The sequence below is a fragment of the Carassius auratus genome, chromosome 4 (genome assembly GCF_003368295.1).
Source record: "Carassius auratus strain Wakin chromosome 4, ASM336829v1, whole genome shotgun sequence".
NCBI classification, from domain to species: Eukaryota; Metazoa; Chordata; class Actinopteri; order Cypriniformes; family Cyprinidae; genus Carassius; species Carassius auratus.
This window is the reverse complement of record NC_039246.1, coordinates 23,195,972-23,218,133: the sequence shown is the minus strand read 5'-3', so window position 1 is coordinate 23,218,133 and position 22,162 is coordinate 23,195,972. Positions and strand designations below refer to the sequence as shown.

General features: G+C 38.4%; 1 protein-coding gene across 3 annotated transcripts in view; it reads right to left on the bottom strand.

Moving 5' to 3' along the window:
• The window catches only part of LOC113063172 (UHRF1-binding protein 1-like), a 34,813-nt gene that overhangs the window by 9,293 nt on the left and 3,358 nt on the right, over positions 1–22,162 (bottom strand). For 2 of the 3 annotated variants that reach the window (XM_026233394.1, XM_026233402.1), the window contains exons 2-17: positions 13,308–13,470; positions 10,891–10,929; positions 10,458–10,549; positions 10,001–10,190; positions 9,785–9,925; positions 9,006–9,176; positions 8,642–8,822; positions 8,471–8,554; positions 8,230–8,376; positions 7,310–7,419; positions 7,017–7,158; positions 6,709–6,902; positions 3,956–5,328; positions 968–1,048; positions 551–702; positions 103–257 (exon numbers count right to left, since the gene is read on the bottom strand). In XM_026233394.1, coding sequence (XP_026089179.1) covers positions 103–257; positions 551–702; positions 968–1,048; positions 3,956–5,328; positions 6,709–6,902; positions 7,017–7,158; positions 7,310–7,419; positions 8,230–8,376; positions 8,471–8,554; positions 8,642–8,822; positions 9,006–9,176; positions 9,785–9,925; positions 10,001–10,190; positions 10,458–10,549; positions 10,891–10,929; positions 13,308–13,470 — 3,415 coding nt within the window. The remainder of the gene's footprint in view (positions 1–102; positions 258–550; positions 703–967; positions 1,049–3,955; positions 5,329–6,708; positions 6,903–7,016; positions 7,159–7,309; positions 7,420–8,229; positions 8,377–8,470; positions 8,555–8,641; positions 8,823–9,005; positions 9,177–9,784; positions 9,926–10,000; positions 10,191–10,457; positions 10,550–10,890; positions 10,930–13,307; positions 13,471–22,162) is intronic. The other variant, XM_026233410.1, reaches the window with a different exon arrangement.

Below are 22,162 nucleotides of genomic sequence, written 5' to 3'. Positions count from 1 at the left end.
AAATTGCTTTCATTCAAGAGAAGAGAAAAAGATAACATTATCAACCAAGTTGAGCATGATATAAAAAGGAGAATGAAAGAATAAATAAAAAGCGGTTATTACAAGGTCTTTCGTGGGTTCATCTATGCTCTGTGAGGCATTGCTGATGGCGTCAGGTGACTGGCCCTCATCTGCCTCCTGAGCGAGAGTCACATTTGTCCCTTCTGTGGAAATCTGTTCATTTTGAACATCCTTAAAACCAGAGATTGATATGTCATCTGCAACAAAAAAACATTTGTGTATTATTTGGTAAGAACAAGAGAGTGTAACAGCATATCCAGAGCCAAATTGACTTGCAAAGCTCATAACATCTGGGACTGATGTTTAGCCTATGCTAAATGGAAAATAAATTGGTTCTCAATAAATTTTCAGCATTGCTCCATTAATGGAACAAAAATAGCACAAAAAAGATAGGCATTACAATACTGCCTCCTTGTGGTCACAAATCTAATACAGCGCTTGTATAAAAAGAAAACCACAAGTACAATATGGTGTTCAGGAGCACACATACCTCTCTCCAGCAGGCTGTAGCTGTCACAATCCTCGAGTGAGTAACTGTCAATGGAGACATCATCCAGAGACTGTAGTGAAGGGCTTTTCTTCATGAGCTTAGAAAAGGATACTGAGAAACTCGACTGCGACTTGCCCTGAATCAATCGACCACTGCGGAGTACATGCACAAAAAGTAGAGAACAGTGAGCATGACAGTGAATGAGCATGTTAGTACCAACACAAATGATACTAAGGCGGCAACATTTTTGGCACTAGTCAGAGACCGAGTCGCCAAACTCTGCGCAAATCCACAGTCCTACACATAACACAATGAAGGACAAGCTAGTGCGAAATGATCACAAACACGATACCAGTTTTCTGCACAAACATTCACGCATACACAGATGGGCACAGAGTCCTAAGGAGGGTGTCTTACATGTTGGACATGGAATATAAGGAGGTAGACCTGCTGTGCGTGGAAGTTAAGAGGTCAGAGACCACTGATAAACTGCCTTTCCTTTGGAAGAGAGAGATCAAACACACACACACCCAAATGTCACATTTAGAGCAAAGAAGCAGTTGTGCATTGGGTTTTACTCCCAAATACAGTTGCGATCAAAATTATTCAACCCCTTGACCTGCAAGACATTTTGCTGCGGTGAACAACATTTTATGAAATCAATTCAACAAATGCATCAGTAAAGTATTAGAGAAAGTTTTTTAATACACTTTTGAGTGATTCTGAGAATGGAACATTGATGGATCATGATAAAATTCAAACTGGCTCTAAACATTCATGTTCAAAATTATTCATAACTTTAAATAACTCTCATAACATTAAATCTCATCTGTATCAATCCAATCTACATTCAGTTATAACATTTTCTATTCTACACCACTGGTGAAAAGTGCACCAGTGCTACTGTCATGAATGTAAATTGAAAACTGACAAGAAAAAAAATTATTCTTGAAATTATTAAAGGTGCTGTATGTAGGTTTTTGACTTTACTGAAGCATAAAATACCATAATATGTTTGCAGAAATTTAAGAAACATTCTAAGTTAACATACTTGTTTATCTGAAAAACAATACTAGTCATTTATCTTAATTTATTTCTGGTAATTCTAAAAGACATTGATTAACTGGTTCAGGTGTGTTTCATTAGGGATGGAACTAATTCTGCAGGAAGGTGTCCTTCCAGGTTTAGACTGGGTTAGGATGAAATTCAAAGAGTTTCATGGGTTACTAACTAGGCCAGGGATGGGCAACTTGGGTCCTGCAGAGTTTCACGCCAACCCCAATTAAACACACCTATACAATGCTTTTATGGTAACAAGAATACTAGAGGCAGGCGAGTTTTCATCCGGATTGGAACTAAACTTTGCAGGACAGTGGCCCTGCAGGACCAAAGTTGCTCATCCCTCATCTAGTCCATGGGTAGCTAACCCTGCTCCTAGAGGGCTTGCAGCATTTAGCCAACCCTAATCAAATACTCCTACAGTATTGTTCAAAATAATAGCAGTACAATGTGACTAACCAGAATAATCAAGGTTTTTCGTATATTTTTTTATTGCTACGTGGCAAACAAGTTACCAGTAGGTTCAGTAGATTCTCAGAAAACAAATGAGACCCAGCATTCATGATATGCACGCTCTTAAGGCTGTGCAATTGGGCAATTAGTTGAATTAGTTGAAAGGGGTGTGTTCAAAAAAATAGCAGTGTGGCATTCAATCACTGAGGTCATCAATTTTGTGAAGAAACAGGTGTGAATCAGGTGGCCCCTATTTAAGGATGAAGCCAACACTTGTTGAACATGCATTTGAAAGCTGAGGAAAATGGGTCGTTCAAGACATTGTTCAGAAGAACAGCGAACTTTGATTAAAAAGTTGATTAGAGAGGGGAAAACCTATAAAGAGGTGCAAAAAATGATAGGCTGTTCAGCTAAAATGATCTCCAATGCCTTAAAATGGAGAGCAAAACCAGAGAGACGTGGAAGAAAACGGAAGACAACCATCAAAATGGATAGAAGAATAACCAGAATGGCAAAGGCTCAGCCAATGATCACCTCCAGGATGATCAAAGACAGTCTGGAGTTACCTGTAAGTACTGTGACAGTTAGAAGACGTCTGTGTGAAGCTAATCTATTTTCAAGAATCCCCCGCAAAGTCCCTCTGTTAAAAAAAAAGGCATGTGCAGAAGAGGTTACAATTTGCCAAAGAACACATCAACTGGCCTAAAGAGAAATGGAGGAACATTTTGTGGACTGATGAGAGTAAAATTGTTCTTTTTGGGTCCAAGGGCCACAGGCAGTTTGTGAGACGACCCCCAAACTCTGAATTCAAGCCACAGTACACAGTGAAGACAGTGAAGCATGGAGGTGCAAGCATCATGATATGGGCATGTTTCTCCTACTATGGTGTTGGGCCTATTTATCGCATACCAGGGATCATGGATCAGTTTGCATATGTTAAAATACTTGAAGAGGTCATGTTGCCCTATGCTGAAGAGGACATGCCCTTGAAATGGTTGTTTCAACAAGACAATGACCCAAAACACACTAGTAAACGGGCAAAGTCTTGGTTCCAAACCAACAAAATTAATGTTATGGAGTGGCCAGCCCAATCTCCAGACCTTAATCCAATTGAGAACTTGTGGGGTGATATCAAAAATGCTGTTTCTGAAGCAAAACCAAGAAATGTGAATGAATTGTGGAATGTTGTTAAAGAATCATGGAGTGGAATAACAGCTGAGAGGTGCCACAAGTTGGTTGCCACACAGATGTCAAGCAGTTTTAAAAAACTGTGGTCATACAACTAAATATTAGTTTAGTGATTCACAGGATTGCTAAATCCCAGAAAAAAAAAATGTTTGTACAAAATAGTTTTGAGTTTGTACAGTCAAAGGTAGACACTGCTATTTTTTTGAACACACCCCTTTCAACTAATTGCCCAATTGCACAGCCTTAAGAGCGTGCATATCATGAATGCTGGGTCTTGTTTGTTTTCTGACAATCTACTGAACCTACTGGTAACTTGTTGGCCACGTAGCAATAAAAAATATACTAAAAACCTTGATTATTCTGGTTAGTCACATTGTACTGCTATTATTTTGAACAATACTGTAAATCAGCTAGGTTTTCATCATGATTGAACATTAAAGGCCAGGTCCTTGGAGCAGGGTTGGAACTGAAGTTTTCGGCAAGGTAGCCCTCTAGGAGCATGGTTGGATTCCCGGCTGTCTGGCCCACAATATGTCTGGCCAGTATGCTGTCCCATTTATACCAAAGTTTGTACTCTACGGTGGACTGCAAAAGCTTATGTCAGCATTTGAGACAGGGATATTCAGCGCTACTTGCATGATCAATTTCCAAAAACAAAGCAGGAAAGACTGGACAGCTGTGCTCTAAATACACAAATAGTAATACCTGGACATGGACTGAGGAAGCCTGCCTCCATGACTCTTGTCGGTCCATTCCCTGGAGGAATTGTCAGACATGGGATCTATTACCATGGTTCCACCTTGTGAGGTTACACTCTGCTGCCCTTCGGCTTCAGTTCTTTTGCCCTCCCCATTGGGATAGCCTTCTCTCAAATCCTTCTTCTCCTCAGATGGCACCCTCCCTCCAGATACCACGCTACTCCTCTCATCCACAGATGCCTTTCTCAGAGCAGGAGATGGAGAAGGAAGGAGAGGAGATGCGTTGATGGCATGTGTCCCTGCACAAAGGAGCTGATCCGCATTTCGAGTACCCTCTCCTGCAGCCGAGGGCCTCTCGTGCCCCTCGCTTACCTCACTCCCAGCTTCAAGAGTGGCCCTGCTTTCTGAAGGGGATACGTCTGAGTCCAGAGGGCTGGAGTTTAAATCTGGTTGGGGAATGGGCTTTAGGAGTAGTGTAACTTCTGCACTTTTCATGTGCACGCCCACGCAAGCACTGAAGGGTTGAGTGGGACCCTGGCGCTTGGAGCCGTACTGCTCCAGATCTTGCTGTAAAGAGCGCTGCAGAGATTTCACAGCATTCTGCAGTCTGAGCAGAAACATATACTGCCCATGGCTCACCTGAGCACTCAGGTGCTTCTGGACGTGCACTAGCACCTGCAAGTCTACTTCACTGGACGAGGATGAGGAAGCAAGGGAAAGAGACGAAGAGGAGTTGCTTAAAAGGCCATCCAGAGAGTGTGGTTTGTGGAGGCCATTGCTTGGCGTGTTGCTGGGAGATGTATCAGTGCTGTAGTACTCCTTTAGAAGCTTCTTCCTCTGCAGACGACTGGCTATCTCTGCTGACTCACTGCGAGGCAACAGATCTGACCCTACGCCTGCTCTGAGCCTCTCATGGAGCTGAGTGTATCGGGCAGGGTGGCACGCCCAAAATGTCAGAGGGAAGGAGTCCACACAAGGTGTCGGACGACCTCGCCCACTGCGTGAGCCCTCATAGTCCACCCAGAACTGGGAAAAATGCACGGCCCACAAGTCAGTGGCTGCTGGTGTTTTGAGGGCATTGGTGGAGAGAGATGGCGGAGCAAGGCCACGGTACACATCATGAATGCGTGTGTCCTGCTCGTGAGCATGCCGCTGGAAGACAGAATGCAGCACAGAGAAGGAGTTTTGGGAGCGAGGAAAAGACGAAGAGAGGGAGGTGAAGAAGGGTTGTTCCTTGAAGGCCTGCAAGAGGGCTTCCAGACTGGACCGAGTACATCCAGGAGAGTGACGTGTGTTAGTGGCTACCATCTCTGAGGTCTGGACTGAAACTGAGCGGGGCTGGTCAGGCTGAGTCTTCTCCTGGTCTGTAGGGATCACCAGCTACAAACATGCAAACATAGAGTTTTAAATTAAACTATAATACGATAATTTACTGTACAGTGTATTACAATAAGCTTACTCAAATCCGGACCTGGAGGGCCACTGCCCTGCAGAGTTTAGCTTCAACTCTGATCAAACTTACTTGTAATTTCTAAAAACGTTGAAGACATACCTTGCTCAGGTGTCTTTTGGTTCATTTCCACTGAGTGGTATGGTTCAATTCTGTACGGTGTTCATTTCTGTCCGTTCCCATTGTTAGAAGTATTGAATTGTACGAAAATAGCAAACAGTACCATAGCATTTTTTTTTGGACCCTTCCATTGGAGTAACTAGCACAGTAGTTCATTACATTATGAGTGGAGCTAGACTCGCTGCAGAATGGTAAATGGTAAATGCATCTCCAGCCCTGTTTACAATTGGTATTAAGACGCATTTTGGTTGATCAGATCACAAGTGGACAATGAAGACACATACCCATTTACACCTGGCATTTTAATCTGTCCCTTCTGCCCACTTTTGGTCACTTTTGACTAGATTACCCGTGGTGCTGATTATTTGATTTCGGATCCCTCTGCTGAAGTTCAAACATGAGCGGGAGGGCTAAAGTTATTGCGCACTAATATTACGACTGCTTGTACTTACTGCGGTTTCTTTTTTTGTTATCAGAAAATAACACTTCTGATTCGGGCCGTCAAAGTTTAAATACCGTCTGAGAAGTGCACGTCCCACATCTTGTGATTATTTGTTAGGTCAGTAGGCGGAAAATAAGCTGTCTTTTGTTCCTGTGGCTCAGTGGTAGAGCATTGCGTTAGCAGCGCAAAAGGTCATGGGTTCAATTCCCAGAGATCACACATACTAGTAAAAAAAAAATGTGTAGCCTAAATGCACTGCAAGTTATATTGGATAAAAGTGTCTGCTACATCTATAAATAAAAAAAATTAAATGTAAATGTCTTTTGTTGCTTCACTTCCTCTGGTGTTTACACTTGTATTTAATGTATTTAGAGTACACTTGTAATCCAAAATACATATCAATAATGTAAACAAGGCCTCCTTCACTCATTCCTTTATGCTGCTCATTCATGTTGGGCTTGTCTACATTAAGAGTGCGAAAAAAAAAAAACGTGTATTTTTATAGTTTTATATTTTCACACACATACACAGAAAATTTCACTTTTTTTTCCTTCTCACAAGAATGACTTTGATCACTACTTTCTGGCATACATCCCGTCTATCAAGTAAGGGTACTGCTGGCAGTGCAAACAAGCCCAGAATCATACCATATTGAACTGTACTGACCCGTACTGCTCAGTGGAAATGAGCCATTTGATTAGGAATGAAGCTAAACTGTGCAGTTTAAGTCAATGTAAGAAAGAACTACCTTCAGCATGAGTCCGTCCACTCTGATATCTACATGCTCGTCGGGTTTCTGTGAGTCACTGAGTTTGTACAGCTCCATAAATTGCTCTAAGCTCTGACGAAGGTCCAGTGCAAACAGATTGAGCCAAACCAGACTGCGAGAGTCAAGCACCAGCTGTAGTGCGTTTAACTGCACATACAGGTTGGGACAAGGGACTGCAGAGAGAGTTTATTCAGGTCAATTCATGGAATGCTTGAGTTGAACTGAGATATTAAGTGATTATTCTGATTTGTCAGCATTTATGATGGAGGTTGTCACTTCTGTCTTACTAGGATAGTCTTTGCCATCCGGGAAGTAGTACTCTGTGAATTCAGCATGGATAGCCGGCATCTCTTGGGGGAGGTAGAGGGATTTCTTATTGCAGGAGATCATGGTTTGAGGACTTGAGCGTGACTGGTCTGCTGTAGACACCTTCAACACAGCGTAACAATACACGTTTAAAGGGTGACTTATTAATAAATATTTCATCATTTACTCAGTGATGACAGCACTGATGCATCTCGATGAAATGCATATGAATTTGAATCGACTACATATTGTATGTGTATTCTTCCATACAAACCTGATAGATGCTGAAATCTGCTATCTGTAGCACAATTGAGCTGGACATGAGTTGGGATCTCGGTGCAGGTGGGGGCGAGAAGGAAGTGCTGGAGCTGGTGGAGATCTTTCCTGTAGGAAACACATAAACTTAGACATCACAAACACAGTGGGCCAACTGCACAAACCACAGCCATGTGTTTGTGAGGCACCTCAAACGCACACCAGAGAGCTACCTGTCTCCAGACACCAGCAGCAGTTGGCCGTGGGGAAGAGCGGCCACAAGCCATCTGGGCCTGAGTCCAGCTCCCTAACCATTATCTCTCCACCCTTCGCTTCTAAGACAATCGACTGATGGACTGGGGACACAGAACCCATTACGCAAAAAACCTCTCAAACTAGGACAGGTGTTAGCAGCTACCAGGACACATTTACTGACCACAACACATTCTAATGACTTCAAAATTAAAACCATGATAATAATATACTCATATTATATAAATATTAGCCATAATATGCTATTGAGCTAAAACCTGTAACACTTTAGCTAAAGACCCTTATACAAAGACCCTGCTATACATTCAGTGGCCACTTTTGTTAGCCATGAACAGAGCTACAACCCATCATCTGAAAGTGTCTTTGTGAAGAGCCCTTAAAATAAAGTTTCACAAATACTTGCTTTATCGACTGTTTGGATGAGCAGATATCCAGATCTACAGTATGCATCTATAATTAACAGCTGTCAATTAAATAAACAGTGTCTGGATCACATTCCACCCCAAAATCCCCCTCTAAAAACAAATAAATATATATATTATGGGGTCAAAAATGGTCCAGACATGTTCTCGATAGGTTGCATGAGATTGATCCATTTTCTGTTCTTCAGTTATAATGAGATGAAATCAGCCAATCAAGGTGTGCTTATGGGAAGGACGTTCTCACCATGTTGAGGGGAGCTCTGGGTCTGACCACTGACTGCATTTTTGAGCATTTCCAAATTAGACTTGAACTCATCCAGGAGAGAACAGGCCCAGGCCTCACGGGACTTTGTGGCCTCACCGTAATGCATCCAGTGCATACAGGTCTCACCTGAGAGAGAGAAAGAATGATGTTTTCATAAACTGAACATCTTCCTGTTTAACGTGTTATTACAGTAATAATCTAAAGTGTTTGAGGAGTTTACCAGCTTTGTGGTAGGGATAATAATCTATGCTGATAGAGCTGAAGGACAACTGCACTGCACCACCATCTAATCTCTTATTAATTCCTGCAGAGTGAAAAAGACATTTCAGCTTAACACCCAACTGTATAACTAACTTTGGTGTTAACAGAATTGTGTGTGCATATGTGGTACCTCTGTCGTTGTCAATGGTGTCATCGCAGATATGCAGGTCGAGATGTTTGATTTGGAGGTGGTGTGAGGTCTCACGTACATCATGGGCGTTAAACAGCCGTGCCATAGAAGCACTCTGATCTGCTGTGGCTGAAGCCTGCTGTGTGCGCACCTGCTGGGCTGAGGGGGGCGCCGAGGTTACCTAAAAACACAGAAAAAAAGGTGAAATCACTAATGTATATTGTAGGAATAAAATGTTCCACCAGTAGGGGGCACCAAAATACTATTTTGAGAATAGAAAGCAAAAATTTTAAAAAGAGGTAGTCTGCAACAGGTGGTGAGGCTGATTAGTGAAGTGGATGAGGAAGTGGCATGAATCACACACCTGTGTGGTGTCGGGGGCCATGCTCTTCCTCTGTGCGGCTGATTTCTCCATGGCTTCACTAAGAGACTTGGCGTACTGCACCATGGCCTTGAGCTGAGAGTCCGTCAGCACCCACAGCAGGTCATCCATGACCAGAATCAGCTTTGATGCAATAACATTACAGTCTTTCATCTGGAAAAAGCATGGACATACAGCCATGAGGCCAAGTAATCATAGAAATCATAAGTAATGTTTTTTTAAAGAAGTTTCTTTCGTTCGCCAAGACCATATAACAGTGAAACCTTATTGCAATTTATTTATTTATTAATGACACCAGTATTCAAGCTTTTTATTGTTTATTTTATTTTAGAATCTTCAATATTTCTCTTACTGTTACATCAGGATGATTTATTGACTTCATTTTTTATTTTATTTTTATTTTTTCAGATTTAAGAAGGAATTCAAAACCCAGATTTTCAATATGCTCCCTATTGCATGGCATTTAATCTTGTATAATTTGACCATACTAAATGTACAGAGTTTATTTGCATTTGTTTTTCTGAGAGGCCTGGATGCTACCAAAATAAAACCCTCTAATCAGATGCCAATATTCAAACTAGAAACAGAGAAACGCATCCCGGCTGCCTGCAGAGCTCAGAGCTGATCCACAGAAGAACAATTGCTACACACTCTCTCAAAAATACACATGATGGTACAGTGATCCAAAGCTGGATCTGATTTTGAACATTAACCATATTTTTCTGTTTGAGCATGTAAAAGGAGCATGTCTGCATCCTTACCCTCCTCTTTAAAGAGACTCTGATCTTTGACTGGTTGGTGATGAGGCGTATGGGGGCGCTGACAACCTCATGTTCTGTGTTCTGGATGGCGTCCGCTTCAATCCTGATCATCTGCCAGCTCACTTCCTTAAATGTTAGGATCTAAAACAAATCATGGTGTTAACATATAAACACATAGCTCATAGACTCCACAACACCATAGGTATCTGTTGTCACCTCTCCACGTGTGGGGTCCAGGATGCGTGTGTATCGGAGGTCACTGGCGGTCCAGCTGGTGTTAACGCTGTGGACCTGGAGCTGCGAGAGCTCGAAGGAGGCATTAAAAGCTTTGGCGCTGATGCGGATTACTATGGAGTTCACAGAGAGAGAGATGCCCTCCACAACCTTCTCCGCAAAACCATATTCACTGGCAAAGAGAGAATAAGATTATAAATAAACATATAATATTAGTCTTGCGAACAATTTTTACACTACAACAAGATTTAGCCAAAAAGCAATATCTAACTCTTACAACAAACAAACAAACAAAAACAAATACAAAAAGAAGTAATATCTTCCATGGCAGATTTTTTATACCTCTAGGTTTTCCATTGCAGAAGGAACCAATAAAAACAGGAAGCAGCAGAGGAGAGATACAAATCAAGGCAGATAAAGCTGATCAACTGAAACTGACCTTTGACCCGACGCTGTTGCAATGGGTGATGGGCCGTTGGGAGGACGAGGCTCTTCACAGGTGCTCATCTCCATGATGACTTTATCCAAAGTCTGAAAGACATGATTTAAAGTTGCAATATTAAGCTGCAGAAAACGTCTTTTATGCCTTAACAAAACAGCAACAATGACAAAAAACACAACAAAAACAAAAAACAAAACTAGACGGCAAAAAAAAAAAAACTGAAAAACAAGATAACATGAATGAAACAAAAAGCAAAAAACAGCAAAACAACAACAAAATTCTGAAACAAAAACAAAAAAGCAAAAAAAACCTAAAGAACAAAACAAAAACTGTGAAACAAAACAAAATAAAAAACAGCAAGACAAAACAACATAAAAAAAATACTAAAGACAAAATATTTAAAATAAAGTGTTCTTATTATTCTTATTACCAGAGTGATTGGATGAGCCTTCAGCTTGGTCCATGGGATCTAGTGCACACACACACATACACAAAGGAAAAATATATCTACAGTACATCCAACATTGTTCTTCATTATTAAGTACACAGCCTGTAATTAGACACTGTTTGCATTAGCTTTGCTAAGATATGATGCGTTTACTCATGTCTGTGTTGGTGTGTGTTAATAACATTACATTTTCTAGATAAAAACACACTTTAAAGATTGCCTTTATTGTATTCCTTTTATGGATATATTTGTGACAGCCAAACACCCTCAGAAATATAGTGAAACGTCAAAAATCGACTTAAGGATAATTTAAAGGTTAATAATTTATGTTCTTCAAATCTAATAATCTCTACTGGTTTGCTTAGTATGAACATCACTGCATTAATGAAAGGCCCTTACTAATTTAACTTCTAAGGAGTGTGTGTGTGTGTTTGTGTGTTTTTGTGTGTAACTGTGTGTTTGTGTGTGTGTGTGTGTGTGTGTGTGTGTCTGAGTGTGTGTGTGAGAGAGAGAGAGAGAGAGAGAGAGAGAGAGAGAGAGAGAGAGAGAGAGTGTGTGTGTGGGTGAGAGTGAGTGTGTGTGTGAGAGAGAGAGAGTTTTTTCCAGTGTGTGTCAGTGAGCATTCAGAAGCACCTGGAGCACTGCCAGAGGGAGAAAACTGTACGTTCCTCTTAAAAAGAGTCAGAAGAGGACAAGAAACACACATGCACTCATCTCTAAAGAGCAGAATGTAAAAAAAGCTGTATTTCATTTCCTCTGCACTGGAATATGGATGTGAAAGTAGAGAGACTTAAAAAGCTTAAAGCAGCATGAATATTAGGCATTGAAATATACTAAAACTGATGCTAGGAGATCATAGGGAGCAACAAAAAAAAAAAGGAGAAGCCGAACATAGCATAAGAAGAATTTCAAAGACTTGATCTATTGATGAGGTTCATCAAAGATAGTACATCCTTTCTCTCTTGTCAGTCATTATAAAGGCGTGAGCTTCATTTAACCAGTCAGATCGCTGCATAAGGGCCGCACTGACCCTCAGAACAGCTGTGGCTATCGTATTTTATCAATAGACACAATGAAATCCATTGAGGTTTCATTAAACAACTACGTGGCTGAGCATGTCTAGACAAGAATGGAGGAATGGCCAATAACGGTTATGGAAAACTGCAGCAGACCACTAGATAACTGATGCCAGAGTGAAGGATGGAAAGGTCTACTGGGGACAGAAAGAGGAAGAGAGAAAGGGAAAGCTCAAGGAGAAGTACAGTACAAAGTAAAACTACAAGATCAGCCTGTCTAGCATTAGCTCTATAGAGCGAAATAACAGCACAGAGAAATCATGTGGTATTTGCTCCTGTAACTAAAGCATCATCTATAATGTCAGGTTTTATTTACTACAATGCTTCCTGCAACTGTGGAGTCATTGTTATGACAATACTGAGCAATTAAAAGTATTATTGTGTCTTTGCTCTATTGAGGTTTGTGTGGTCAGTGTGCTGTCATAATTTGCTGTTGAGATTACAGAGCTCAGTCACATTCTTCCCTCACCACAAACCTGCTGTCTGGTTTCTTAATTTTATTAAATGTGGTGCAAGACTTTGCTTAGTGTGTATTGCATTGGGGATGTGGAAATATTTACTTATAAATATGATGAAAGCCGGTGTATAAGATTGTTTAAAAATATTATGACTATTATTAATAGCCATGATAATAATAAATGATAAATAATAATAATACATTATTGTTATTATTATTTTATCATCATTATTATTGTTTTTAATACTACTACTGCTTCAACTACTACTATTATAATTATTAATACTAAAACCAATACGATCAAATGTGAATTCAAAAGACTGCTTAGTGTGTATTGCAGTTATGTTAAAATATGTACTTTTAATATATATATATATATATATATATATATATATATATATATATATATATTATAATCATTATTGTTTTTATTACTTCTACTGCTTTTATTACTATTATTAATAATACTAACAGCAGTAATAATTAAAAATGTATACTAATTACATTATTCTTCTTTTAGTAATAATTAAAATAATAACTTCAAATGATGGCTTCTGTAAATAAAAAAATTGTAAGATTTTTTTTTAATTGTCAAAATAAAAAATGTAACACTGAAAATTTAAATTAACAATTTTCACTAAAGATTTGCTAAAGAGTACATGTAACGTTATCAGCTTATATTTTTTAAGTAAGTCTTAAGTAATCTTTAAGTGAGTTTTACACAACAGCAATATTGTCTATGCAGTCCTATGACGGAGTACAAGTCTAGAGAGCGGAGCTTAATTATCTTCCCAGCTGATTCTACACTACTGGTGTCAGAGGGACACATGGTGATGATGTCATCAAGAAGCACGGGCGTCTCTTACCCGGATGGTGGCTTTGTTGCAGAAGACTTTATTAATGGCGAGCCAGGTGGGCAGATCCAACATGTTCTGCAAAACCTCCTCATCCAGCTCCAGGTTGGTAAGATGGCCCTCCCCTTTCAGAGTGCTCAGATTAATCTTATCTGGAGAGAGGTTCTTAGCAAACCTGCAGAAAAGAGAAAGAGAAAGAGGAACAAGGAGATATCAGGGAATAAAATCAGTAAGATGAATAAAGAGACTGAGGAAGGCAAAAGAATTTAAAAAAGCACATTGCAGTTTTTCATTATGGTTTAATGGCTCTTTCTCTTGACTGTAATTACAGCTTTACAAGCAAGCAGACCGGTGCGCTGTGCTGCTACCACCCACCACTTGAGAACTGTGAGTTTGTGTGTGTGTGTGTGTGTGTGAGTGTGAGAGTGAGAGAGAGAGAGAGAGAGAGATTCAAATATCCTTAAATTCAGTAATGGGTTATTAAAGACATTACTTACTAGAAAAAGCTATTTTCACTGAATTACACACACACACACACACACACACACACACACACTTTTCACTTTCAATGGATAGCCACAATGAGCTCAACATTAATACAGCATTATATAATAAAAAATAATAATAAAAATGTTAAAATAATATTATGGTAACAATATACTAGGGACCAATTCTCACTATTACAATATTGGCGGTTTATTAGTATCATAAAGTACATATTCTGTACAACCATATTCTACATCCATAATCCTATACCTGAACTTAACAAATACTCTATCAACATTTAAATTAAATTAGAATTAATAATCAATATTAATTCATATGACTAGACTATTTTAATTATTATTATTAATTAACGATAAACTTAAAACTTTTCTCTAAAGGTGTTTGCAGAGTAATATTTCCTAAGAGAGCTTAAACCAATTCAGTTCAATTCAATTAAGTGAAATTTTTGTGTATATTGCTTTTCACGATACAAATCGTTGCAAAGCAGCTTTACAGAAAATTTGGTTTCTATTTTTTTTTTTTATTAGTAGCTAATGCTACATCAAATTGATGTACATATGTCGGAAATGCATGGTAAAATTCACTTAATGACGTAATCAAACAGATGATGGACACTAGTATTAACAGCAATGATTATATGTTGCAATCAAAGAAAACCTGGTTGTTTAAGTTACCTAACCTTTAGTTAAACCAGCACAATATGTTTAAGAAATACTGGACTCTGCATGGCTCTTTATTTAGCATGGCTCTTCATTTAATATTAAGAATGTGTGTTTGATTCTGAATTAAATCATTTTAAATATATATTTGACAATTATTTTGACAGAAGAAATTGAAAACACTAAACAACCATTTAAAATGAATTTACTGGAAGTCGTTCATTTTCAACGGAGAGTTTCAGATTCAACTTCAACTATGTGAAATTATTAGGTATGATTTCATCCTGAACAGAGCCTGCTCGTGTAGAATGGATGGTTAATGTATAAAGAAATCAGAAATAATTCTTTACATCATTTAACACTGTAGCCTCAGGCAATCCAGAACTATTGCTGCTCATTTGTCTTACACTGGAAGCTATTCATTCATTATTCATCCATCCATCCATCCCATCATGGTCATTAAGCGGAGGGTGAATGCTTCCACGGTTGTGCTCTTTTACTGGAGATCCAAACCCTCTCATGGGTAAAAATGAAACTTCACAAACAATTAAAACAAATATGGCTGCCAACGGGGGAAGTTGCTTTGGAGGTCACAGACAGGCCATGTTTTTCATCTTAGCCCTGCCGATATCCTATCCACAATTAAATGAATATACTGTATTTGGAGCACTCTACGATGTAGAACGTAGTCACCCTGAGGATCCAAATGCACATTGGTTTCGGTGACCCGGAGCATCTGAGGAGAGCTCGCACAGAGGTCACGACCTTCTGTTTCTGTGCGCATTGATTTTTCAGTTAATGTTTAAGAGTGTTCCCGCACAGCTCTCAGCACCGAGGCTGATAACAGAACTCATTTGTTATCATTTCCTTCAGCTGTTTTCGCTCGGCAGGCTAATGACACAAACAGGTCAGGGTGTGGAAAAACCGGTCACTCAAAGCCTATGATGTGGCCAAGGTCAACGTTAGCCTGGGCAAAAAATGTTTTTGTGAGTCATGAATAGCTTGAAGTTGTCGGATGGCCTGTTTATTTTGACCTTCAGCCCAGTTTAAACGCAGTAACACACACACAGTCGCAGTTTAAAACAGCAGCGTACAGTTCTCTCTCGAGTCTGACACATATTAAACCAAAAGCTAGACTAAAAATGATTGCTCCTTTAGGAGTCACCGTTAACATTGTAATTAGGTCCCAGACTAGGTGTAATCTGCAATTGAGAGAACACCCTTAAATGGCTGGTTAATCCTGTTTCACAACTATCTCACTCTTACAGAATCAAACAATGAGCTCTATATAAAGAACCACATGTTTATTATTAAAGCCTAATAACTGAGAGACAAAACAACACTAACCACTTCAATAACTTCAAAGCTTCAAATACAGAGACAGCTAAGTGTTTAAAACTGAGGTAACCAGTCTAACCACTGGCTTGGAAACCTAGAATCTACTGTACTTTAGTTCATGTAGGTAAAGTTAGAAGGGATTCCAAAAAAGGTTCCAAAAACTGGATAAAAATGTCTAAAATGTCGGGGACCATGGCACTCGCTTTCCTATAAATCTCTTTTAATAATCCTGGGGCCTGTTTCATAAAACAAGTTTACCTAAGAAACCAGGCTCATTTCAGTTAATCTGACTAACTGTCATCTGATTTAGTTCAAAATAAATCAGACTAACTGAATATGCCTGGTTTATTTGGTAAATCTGTTTTATGGAATAGGCCCCAATAAAATAAATTAAAAAAGGCATGTAATTAAAATAATAATGCAATTATTATACTACTGTTATATTACAAACAATTAAATAAATGAAGGTATATTATAATATAATTAATAACATATATAATAAATAAATAAGACAATACAATTTAAAATGAAATGTCAAAGTTATTTAAAAATAAAACAAATGAAAAATGATATGTACTTAAATTCAATTCAGTTTAAAAGAAAGAATAAAAAGATTAAAGAAAATCAAACTTGTAATATAACAAAATCATATTAAACATTTAATAACATTATAATATAACTAATCTAAACACACTATTTGAAAACCAAATGTAAAAAGATGTAAAAAATAATAAAATAAAAATAAGTTAAATAAAAATAATGGAAATTATATGCAATTAAGATAAAATTTTAATTCAATCAAAACTAAATGCAAAAAAAAAAAATTACTTAAAAAAAATTACACTTATACAAAACTGACTGTTTAGCGATTTATTTTTGTATTAAAAGATGTGTGGAGGAAGCAGAAAAAAATAAAAGTTGAATGGTGAGGAGGCAGGCAAATTTCCTTTATTCTGAGTCTCCACAGAACTGTGGAGTGAATTATTAAACCGCCGCTGTTCAATGAGCTCTGCGTGGGCTTATTCATCACTCTGTGTGTGAAACAAAACCAAACATGAGACAGGGAGTGTGAAAACTTCCATAGACCTGCCAGTTCAAAACGAAATGTGAATAGTCTGGCCTCCGGGTTACGTAGCCGTGCTCTGCAAACAGTTAAATATTCATTCAGACACGGCCTACCTTCGATCTCTGATATCAGATATCAGGTCCGTCCTAAGAACGCTCCGTCACTACCGTGAAGAGATCGGAAGGATGCCAGCCAGGTGACATCAGGTACAGGCTTATATTTAACTACACCTGCGTAATCTTTTAGCAAAACTGAGGTAAATGCATCTTTATTTGGTTCTAATAGCCTATATTCGCTTTTAAAAGATAATTAAGTGTTGAAGAAGGTCATGTACAAATTAAAAGTTCATTTCTCCAACGTCATGATGTAAACCACCATACTGACCCATCCTAGATGACAAAAATCCCATTGAAAATGTATAACCAGGCTCCTACAAACCGAGCAGTGTTTAAACAGTCAACACATTCTGTCCCAGTGATACCAGCACTCTTGAACTGATATGAGGGCAGTGTTTGGCCTAAAAGCACAAGACCACACTGTCAGATGCACAGACACCCATTCATTCCATCAACTATCACATAATTGGCCCAAAGCTCCATAGAATAAACTCACACATTAGAACATGTATGCAGTATCTGAATTAATGGGTTTAATTTTGCTGTGCGCATTTAAATATGACTACATGTGGAATAAAATTCATCTTAAACTTAAAATACAAGTCCTCTGTCCAAAATATTGCTTTCTCCATTGAAAAGGTTAACTTGTCTGAATCAGCTAAGAAATATGTGCAGATCAAGCACCGTCCAAAACAGTTCTGAACAAATACAGGTGCTGGTCATTTAATTAGAATATCATCAACAAGTTGATTTATTTCACTTATTCCATTCAAAAAGTTAAACTTGTATATTATATTCATTCTTTACACACAGACTGATATATTTTAAATGTTTATTTATTTTAATTGTGATGATTATAACTGACAACTAAGGAAAATCCCAAATTCTTTATCTCAGAAAATTTGAATATTGTGAAAAGGTTCAATATTGAAGACACCTGGTGCTTATCAGCTAATTAACTCAAAACACCTGCAAAGGGCTTTAAATGGTCTCTCAGTCTAGTTCTGTAGGCTACACAATCATGGGGAAGACTTCTGACTTGACAGTTGTCCAAAAGACACCATTGACACCTTGCACAAGGAGGGCTTGATAACCACACCCTGTAGAGGATTTTGATTGTGAAACAAAATCCATTCAAAAATGTGGGGGAGATTCACAAATAGTGGACTGCAGCTGGAGTCAGTGCTTCAAGAACCACTACGCACAGACGTATGCAAGACATGGGTTTCAGCTGTCGCATTCCTTGTGTCAAGCCACTCTTGAACATCAGACAGAGTCAGAACCATCTCGCTTCAAAAAGGACTGGACTGCCGCTGAGTGGTCCAAAGTTATGTTCTCTGAAAAAAATTAAATTTTGCATTTCCTTTGGAAAACAGGGTCCCAGAGTCTGGAGGAAGAGAGGAGAGGCACACAATCCACTTTGTTTGAGGTCCAGTGTAAAGTTTCCACCTTCAGTGACGGTTTGGGGTGCCATGTCATCTGCTGGTGTTGGTCCACTGTGTTTTCTGAGGTCCAAAGTCAACGCAGCAGTATACCAGGAAGTTTTAGAGCCCTTCATGTTTCCTGCTGCTGACCAACTTTATGGAGATGCCGACTTCATTTTCCAACAAGACTTGGCACCTGCACACAGTGCCAAAGCTACCAGTACCTGGTTTAAGGACCATGGTATCCCAGCAAACTTGCCTGACCTTATACCCTTATCAAAATCTATGGGGTGTTGTGAAGAGGAAGATGCGATATGCCAGACCCAACAATGCAGAAGAGCTGAAGGCCACTATCAGAGCAACCTGGGCTCTCATTAAAACTGAGCAGTGCCACAGTCTGATCAACTCCATGCCACACCACATTGCTGCAGTAATTCAGGCAAAAGGAGCCCCAACTAAGTATTGAGTGCTGTACATGCTCATACTTTTCATGTTCAAACTTTTCAGTTGGCCAAGATCTCTAAAAATCCTTTCTTTGTATTGGTCTTAAGTAATATTCAAATTTCTGAGATACTGAATTTGGGATTTTCCTTAGTTGTCAGTTATAATCATCAAAATTAAAAAAAATAAACATTTGAAATATGTAAGTCTGTTTGTAATGAATGGATATAATATACAAGTTTCACTTTTTGAATGGAATTAGTCGAATAAATAAACTTTTTGCTGATATTCTAATTATACAGTATAACCAGCACCTGTATGTCGGTGGATTTTGATGCGAGAGGACAGCAAAAGATGAACTTCTTCATCAGAGGGAGGGTTATTAAGGATTATGGACTGCAATTTATTTGTTTCTTCATGCAGCTTTCCGTTTCACAAGACATTAATTGATGGACTGCAGGCGTGTGGATTACTTGTGGGTTTTTGTAATGTTTTTATCAGCTGTTTGGACTTTCATTCTGATGGCTTCATTCACTAAGATTGATGTAATGCTAAATTTCTCTAAATCTGTTCAAATGAAGAAAACTAACTCATCTACATCTTGGATGGCCTGTTGGTGAGCAAATTGTCATTTTTGGTTGAACTTTTCCTTTAATAACTGGATGAGACACATTCAAAGTTACTGTAAACAGGTATAAACTACATTAACTGACCATTTTAAAATTCAAATATCAGAATGCAACTGTTCTATTTAAAATTGCTACCATTTCATAAAGTCAATCAAATTGGGCTATATTCACCATACAGCAATGAAGGGTTTTTAACAGAGAGAATCACTGGCCTCAAGTGACATATTGATCTTATGAAATGGTATAAACAGCAATAAGATTGAAAAAGGCAATACTGAATAGATTATTATTAACTAAAATTCTGGCAAAAAATCAGGAGATGAGACACAGTGTCTTCTTGTGAGAAAATGTTTTACTATGTCTAGGCACTTCTGATAATTGTGATATTCAGAAAGAAAAACTCAACCCCTGCAATCATTGGTTGAAACGTATGCGGCCTTGATGATGTCACTTGAAATAGAACGTTGTTTGAAAGGTCAAGCATTTAGATTATAGATTACAAAAACAAACATTTTTGTTCTCTTTTGGAATACTATGAGTGTGACCTGACATGCATAATATAACCAGAAACATGTATTCGAAAAAGTAAATTTCCCATGTTTGATTTTTTAATGTAGCAAGTAAAAAAAAAAAAAAAAAGTCATCATATAATAGCAACCATAATAGCAGCTTGTGTCCCTGCTCTCACTGGATGAATTTCAAAGTGTGGGCATCTCTTGAAAGAGATGCTTAAAAGAGATTATGCCCCAGTTATGGTGACTTATTAATCTAACGCTTTACGTCAAGGACACAGAAGGAGAGCTCTGAATAGCCCAGACGCAGCAGTTATTCACAGGATGACAGACGCCCGCATAGACCCTCTGCAAATGTCACAAAGATACACACAAACAAACATTCCACACTCACAAGAGGGAACTCGGCCTCATAGAGCCGTCCTGAAATCTCCTGAGCATCTCCAGCAGATCTCAGAACAAGGTTTTAGACAAGCCCAAGTCAATAGAGGTGCGTGGACAATTTCTGGGCAGGAAAAAAAAATTGCGTCCAATGGGAGTCATTAGAAAACAACAGCTGGGGGAAAGAACCTGAAGAAGGTCGTCATGGCGATAACGTCGACAACAGCAAGGATAAACAGTATAGAAGTGGTAAAAGAGAACAGACGGGCTTTCCCGCAGACAGAAGAAATGATTGCTCTTTTTATGACCTATAAGCACTGATCAACCCAAGAAATGAACCAGAACTAAATCGCTTGCTATTTAAACAAAAAGACCTAGGCGTATGCCCAATAAAACATTTCATTAACTTCTCGGAGGGCATAACATAGCGTCTTTATAAAAGAAGCAGTGATTCATTTGGGTATATTTACAAATTCTAATGTTCACAGTTAAAAAAAAAAAATCACCTCTCTGCTAATACTGTTAATTATATAGGGCAGTGTTTCAGACTAATACAAACCATTAACTCAGCTTTCTGAACTATTAATTAAAAGAAACAACTCCTAGGAGTTAGTCGCTGTATGGTTGTGATTAACTGAATACAAGAGACAGCTTTTAAGGTTCATTTCTTTATAAATCAGACCAAGCTGATTGTGCTTTACGTTTGTTTTGCATGCAACCTTATTTTAATATTATTCACATTCTATTACAGTATTATTTAATGCTTTGAATGGCTTTTCTAAACATATTTCCAGTTGCAATTTTTAATTTTAGTAACTTTATGTGCTTATGACATTTTTATTCTTTTTTTTTTTTTTTTTTGATATTTCAATTTAACCTTAATTTGTAATTCCCGTTTTAGATTTAGTAATTGTAGTACTTCAACTTAAACATTTTATTTCAGCTACTGTAGCACCCAAAGCAACTTATGTAAGTTTTGTTTAATTTTTCAAGCTTTTATTCATATTGCATTTGAGTTTTAAATCAGTTCATGAAAACAATTTCAAAAACTTTTAGTCAATTCTAAAGAAAGATGTCTTTAATTGCATCGTATTCAGTACAGTCTATGATACAAATTCTCCCTTATCATATTGGCTCTTCTTAAGGCTGACTAGCTGTTCAACACAGTCGACATTTGACAACCCTCCAACTCAGGCATTTTGGAAAATATGTAGGCCTAGACTTGCATTTCCTTATAAGACTGTGAAGCTAAAACACCCAAGTCTATCCACCAAAGGGTGAATCAAGAGGAAATTACACAAGCATTTTCTGAGGCCTTGAGTGCACAGGTGAGATCAGCCAACTTCCCTCTGGCTAGGTGATGATAAAGGCTGAAAAAATCCAATGAGGTGCTTTAAGTTTCGCTTCAGTTCATGTGAAAGCTCGGCTTGATTATATGAACAAACCCTGTGTCCTGATTTTGTGTGAATCCTGGCGTAACAGGAAGAGACTGCCATCGACCAAAAGCTGCCAAAGTGCCACATGTTGCTTGTCAATCATCTTGCAATCCAGCTAATCAATGCTAAAACACAGTCAGCGTTTGTGACCGTTGCTGCAGAAAATGCACCCGGGGAAGCAGCTAGTCAATTGTGTCAGTCAAGCCATTACATTTTTTCTTTGTAAATATTGATTTTTCACACATTCTTCCACTTTAAAACACTTTTGGTAAAGGAACAAATGTGCTGTTGAGTCTCGTGTTACTTTAATGATTCTGTGACTTGACTCTTCTTAATTTATTAAATTAAATGACCCATT